Below are 5,288 nucleotides of genomic sequence, written 5' to 3' on the forward strand. Positions count from 1 at the left end.
AAGTGTGGTCCTGGCAGGACAAGGAGGGTCAGGGTGCTGGTTACCCACATCAAGGAGGCAATGGCCTCCCTAGATTCTCCCCCTGAAAAAACCTATTGGCCAAAGGTAGAAGAAAAACTTCCCCACTTGTCTAAAAGTAAGAGTGGATTTACTGGTGGAGCCCATCCTGCACTGGGTAACTTGGTATCCAAACCAAATGCAGTAAAAACCTTTGAAAGCTGGGGTATCCTCCAGCAAAAATATCTGGGAGGTTCCAGAAAGAGCAAACTTTCGAAAAATATTGGCCTGGACTTGGCTGTGATTTAACCTTCTTTCAAGCATGTAGCTTTTGAAGCCTGCAAAAATTAGGTGGGTTTTTTTTTTTTTTGGTTGGTTTTTTGGTTTTGCCTAAATCCTGGCTCTTGGGGTCTGTGTTTCCATAAGGAAGCCCTCTAGTCAGGGTTTTACTTAGCAAAGCCATAGATAGTCCCTGCTGGAGATGAAGGGGGGTGGTGGGTGATGCTGGAGGCCACGCAGGAGCATCTTGTGACGCAGGAGCAGCTCATGCACGGCCGGTGCTCTGTTCTCCCCCCGACCAGGCTCTGCCAACATCAACGACCGCAGCATGCTGGGGAAGCGGGACAGTGAGATGGCCATCATCGTGCAGGACACCGAGACCGTCCCCTCCGTGATGGACGGGGAGGATTACAGCGCCGGGAGGTTCGCCCAGTCCCTCCGGCTGCGGTGTTTCAGGTGGGACGCACGGGGCTGGCAGTGAGGGGGAGCGCAGGCAGGACTTGCTCAGGTTTAGCATTGCCTCGTCTGGATTTAGCCCAGAGTTTTGCTGCTGTTTCCCTGGCGTTAGCCGTTCTCCTGCCGCTCCTGTCCTCAGCTGGCTGCCAGCTTGACTTACAAATTGTTTTGCTCCAGGATTTTGTTAGGAGAGCTCATAAACAAGACACAGTGATACTTTGCCTCCAGATCCTGTTTTCGCAGTCTCAATTTTGGGTGGTGGTGTCACTTTCTAATGGAAGTTTCTTCACTCGGAGCCGCCATCTGGCCTATAACACAGCCATTTTTTCATTAAGACCTTTTTCTTTTTCTTCCCACCCTGTTCCCCATCTGGACAGTTATTTCACATTTGAAAAAAAAAGAGAAAATCAAGCAGCATTATGTCTGACAGACTGTTACCGTGGTCGGGAGCAGGAGGGTGCTGGGTGCAGGCAGGGATTGGCAAGTTCCCAAGAAACTTTTCCTCTCCTGGCATTTCTTAGGAGCAGGGGGAGCACCTGGTGCTTCAGTCCCCGTGAGCATCGATCCCTTTGTTTTCTCAGGGTTGTCCTTGGCGGCTCCGATCTCAATCCAGAACACCAGGATCCCGTCTGTGACAAATTCTTCAAGGAGGTGTGGATTTCTACAGCCGCTCGCAATGCCACCATCTTCGATAAGGTGAGGAATGTGGCACCTTTCCCTTTCTTCCTTCCCACGTGGCAGAAGCAGCGTGGGGAGGGTGAGGGTAGCAGGTCCTGTTCCTGGGGCTGGACCTTCAGAGATGCTTTGAAGGAACAAGTAGCGTTGGATGCAAGAGCTGTGAAAAAGAAACTGGAGTTTGTGCATCCTCAAAGTGTCATGGCAACACAGGAAGGCAGCCGTTCTGATTTCTCCTCCTGTGTGTATCAGCTGTAGCTCTGGTGAGTGGCCCTGGTGTACTCACTGCTTGTATCTGGCCATACAGTAACTAGAGTAGAAGCAAATTTCCCCTCTGGTTTCAAATCACAGTGATCAGAAAAAGCCCTGGAACTTCCCCTCTGCTGCTCCAGCCATATCACAGATGCGCATGTTCCTCTTTCCTCCTTCTTAATGAAGTCGCTCCCATCCCAGGAAATTTTGCACTAGATATTTTGGCCTCTGTACTGCAGTAGTTCCCACATGCTGACTTGCCACTTCTTTCTGGTTTTTGATCAGGTTTTCCGATGCCTTCCCAGCGACGAGGTGAATAATTTAGCCCAACTGCGTGATTTCATCAACAAGCCCAAATTAGCGAATGATGATCCTGCAAAAGCAGCAGAAGAATTAAAAAAGATCCGTGGGTTTCTAGTACAATTCCCCTTTCGTTTTCTGGAGGAAGAGTACTTGCTTCCCTCCGTCGGAACAAAGGAGTCCATGGTACCCATGGAAGTTTGGACTTAAGGACATGCAGACTGCTTTACGTTTTAAAGTCCGGTTCTCTAGAGACGACTTGGTGAACGATATGGGATTTCAAAAGTTTTTTTATTGCTAAGGAAGACGGAAAATATCTCCACCAAGTCAATGTGCCTTTCCCAAGGATTTTGGTGGAGGAACTTGAAGCAAATTGACACTAGCAAAGGAGAGGAGGAGAGAGACGGGAATTACGGCAAATGAGAAGCTCAACTTCTGGAGGAGTTACTTCTTGAGATATATTCTGAGCACTTAAAGGATGCAGGCCACTTCCTAGGACCAGGGAATGAATCCCAATCGATGTTGTTAGAACTGCCAGATGTATATTGTGGTTGCGTATGTACCGTGATCCTGCTGTGGCTGCATAGGAGTTGTGGGCTGCGTGTGCTTCTAAGGCTTTCAGATATCTGCACCTTGACTCGCTGGAGTCCCCCCATCTCACTCACCCCTTCATACACCATCGGGAAACATCGCGCAGCTCTGGAGCTGCCTTGGGCTGTCCTGCAGCTCGCCAAGTGTACCTCTTAGATGGAAACGGATTAACAATCTTTTACCAGAATCAGCGTTTTGGTCTATTCTCCCTTTTGCAGGGGACGGGGGAAGCAAACTGTTTCTACCACAGCTAGAGCAATCAATCAGCAGTCCTCACACGGCGTGACGCTGCCGAGGGCTTGGCCAAGGCGCTGGAAGTCGCTGGAGTTTTCTGGCCTTTACAGACATGCGGCGTGTTGGTTTGTTCAAACTGTGCATGAAGGATTTCTCCAGAGGAGGATCAAGGTTTAAACTCGAGCCTTAGATCTCCAGAGGTGAAGGAAAGCAAGGCACTGCATGTAACAGGACAGAAACTCGAAAGCCAGCATGGGCTGAACTAAGCTCTGCACTCTGGGTCCTCTATTCATGCATTTCTATTTTCTGTTGCAGTACATAGGTAGAATTTTCTTCCCATCCCTTTCCTCCCTGTTTAAAAGAAGGGAGAGGCTGTTAAAGCAGTGCTGATGCCATGCTCAGACTGAGCTGACGTGTCGCTTCCTAAGTGGGGTGAGTGCAAGGCAAAGGGGAGCAGTGAGCAGGGCCTTGTCTCTGGTCTGCTTTGTTTGTTATTTAGACCAGCAATCTTGAGCTCAGCCATGCAGGATGTGTCTTCCCAAGCACGGGTAAAACTCTACATGCCCAGTCCCGTTTTCCATTTCTGTAAGGCAGTTTCCAAAGCTATTTTGTGTGTCACTGTGCAGCAAAGCTGCAATTCGATGCAGCATCCCGGAGCAAAACACTAACATTCCTGGGTTGGGACCTTGTGTGGTGGGTGCTGTCCTGGATCTTCACTCTGTCCTGCACTGAGCTGTGTCTCCCAATCCTGTGTCCAGCTCCATTTGCAGTCCTAGGAGAGGTGTGGATCTGGGTTAAGTGGGGGGCTGAGCTCCTCTGCTTCCACTGTGACTGGGGGATCCCTTTGGTAGCAAGGTTTAACCCTGTATCCAACTCTCCTTAGTCAAAAGACCAGCACGACTGGTATTTACTGCAGTTCACAAGTAAGTTTTTGTTCCTTTTCTGACTCTTTCAACATTCTTGCTTGTTTCGAACTGGAAAAGAATCACACCAGTTCCTCAGCTATCCCCAAAACATAGCTGGCACAGCATTTTAGCTGATTTTCTTCAGACCTGTAGATAGACTCCGGGTAATGCTGTACCTGCTGCATGACCTCAGTAACAACCCCAGATGTTCTTCCAGGGCAGCCCAAGTCTCAGCGCCTTCCTACAGTTTCTCCTATTTTATGCAATTATTGCAAATTACACTCATTTCTGGTTGATATATCTGTGGTCTGATTAGCCTGTTGGAAGTGCCAGTAGAGTATTTTATGTGATGAACTTTGGTCCAGGGGGTTGATGCTTTTAGCTGGCATGCTGTAAGCAGATAAGTATGTTCCCTCATTTTTTTAAATTTTTTTTTCCCCTTTAAAAGGTCAGGGGTCACCCCCTGCAGAGCCAGAGCAATGTGTGCCCTGACCATGTGCAATCAGGAAAGATAAAACGTCATGTTATTTCATGTCAGTTGCTAGTTCAGAGCTTTTTATCTCTTAATATGTTTTTAGCTGTTTTAGTTTGAACAAAGCTGCTAACTTCAAGCAATTACAGCCTGACAGAGAATCATTGTAAATCACACAGATCTGTATTCATAGCTGAAAAGGAAGCATTTAATCCTGCCACCTGTACACGTGAACCTTGAAGTGCAACACTCCTGTTGTTTTCTAAGTGCTCTTATTGTCCCTGTTCTCATATTTGCAAAGATTCTTGTAATTGTTAAATTACCCTGATGTTGTCTTTTAAGATGGTAGGTAGCTAATTATTGGGGCATCATAATTCAGTGGCAGTAAGTGCCCTCCTGGCAAGCTGCTGTGGGGAAAACCCTCCCAGGTTCTGCAACACTCGACCCTCCCCGTGATGGCTACGGGTCCCAAGCGAGACATCGGAGCCACGAAGGAGAGAGACAGTGGACTGATTCTGTATGAAAAGGTGCTAATTAAGAAGGTTGTTTATTATTAAGGTAGCAGAGGGGCCTCACCTTGGCTCGCTCTCTGGGAGGAGGTTTCCCTCTGTGGGAATGGAGGAGCCGCGCTGAACGTCCCTTCCCTGCATTGGTGCTAAATTCCTGATACCCCGGTAGATTAAGTCGCTCGTTCGCACCTGCGGGCTGGGCTGTTCGGAGCTGGCTCCTTGCATCCTGTCACCAGGAGGTTTATTTCTTATATTAAGAAGCCTGTGAGGTTGAACATCTGGAGAGAGTTAATTCCTGCACCTAAACAATCACTACTTAGTCCATGATACCAGCGTGGGTTTATTTTTAGTACCTTTAAACTGGAGAGGATCGCTCGCACATGTACAGTACTGTAACAAGTGATGTGAATACAAGCACTAGCAAATGCAGAAATATGAACTGTTTCTTGTGGCTTTAATTTGCTAGAACTATAGGAAATAAGAACTTCTCCTGGGCTCAGACTTTATTTTGTGGCTTAACCCAAGCAGAACACTTCCCCCCTCCCTCACTTTAATTTATTCCTTAACTCATGCCACTTTGAGAACTCATACTCCTTAACATATCTTTACAGTTGTGTG

The 5,288-nt window shown here is 47.8% G+C and overlaps 1 protein-coding gene across 2 annotated transcripts in view; it reads left to right on the plus strand.

Moving 5' to 3' along the window:
* The window catches only part of PLD1 (phospholipase D1, phosphatidylcholine-specific), a 43,365-nt gene extending 41,196 nt beyond the window's left edge, over window positions 1-2,169 (plus strand). For both annotated transcript variants that reach the window (XM_009873355.1, XM_009873362.1), the window contains 3 exons: window positions 579-732; window positions 1,314-1,428; window positions 1,945-2,169. In XM_009873355.1, coding sequence (XP_009871657.1) covers window positions 579-732; window positions 1,314-1,428; window positions 1,945-2,169 — 494 coding nt within the window. The remainder of the gene's footprint in view (window positions 1-578; window positions 733-1,313; window positions 1,429-1,944) is intronic.
* Window positions 2,170-5,288: the final 3,119 nt, after the last annotated feature.

This window comes from Apaloderma vittatum, unplaced genomic scaffold (genome assembly GCF_000703405.1).
Source record: "Apaloderma vittatum isolate BGI_N311 unplaced genomic scaffold, ASM70340v1 scaffold6280, whole genome shotgun sequence".
NCBI classification, from domain to species: Eukaryota; Metazoa; Chordata; class Aves; order Trogoniformes; family Trogonidae; genus Apaloderma; species Apaloderma vittatum.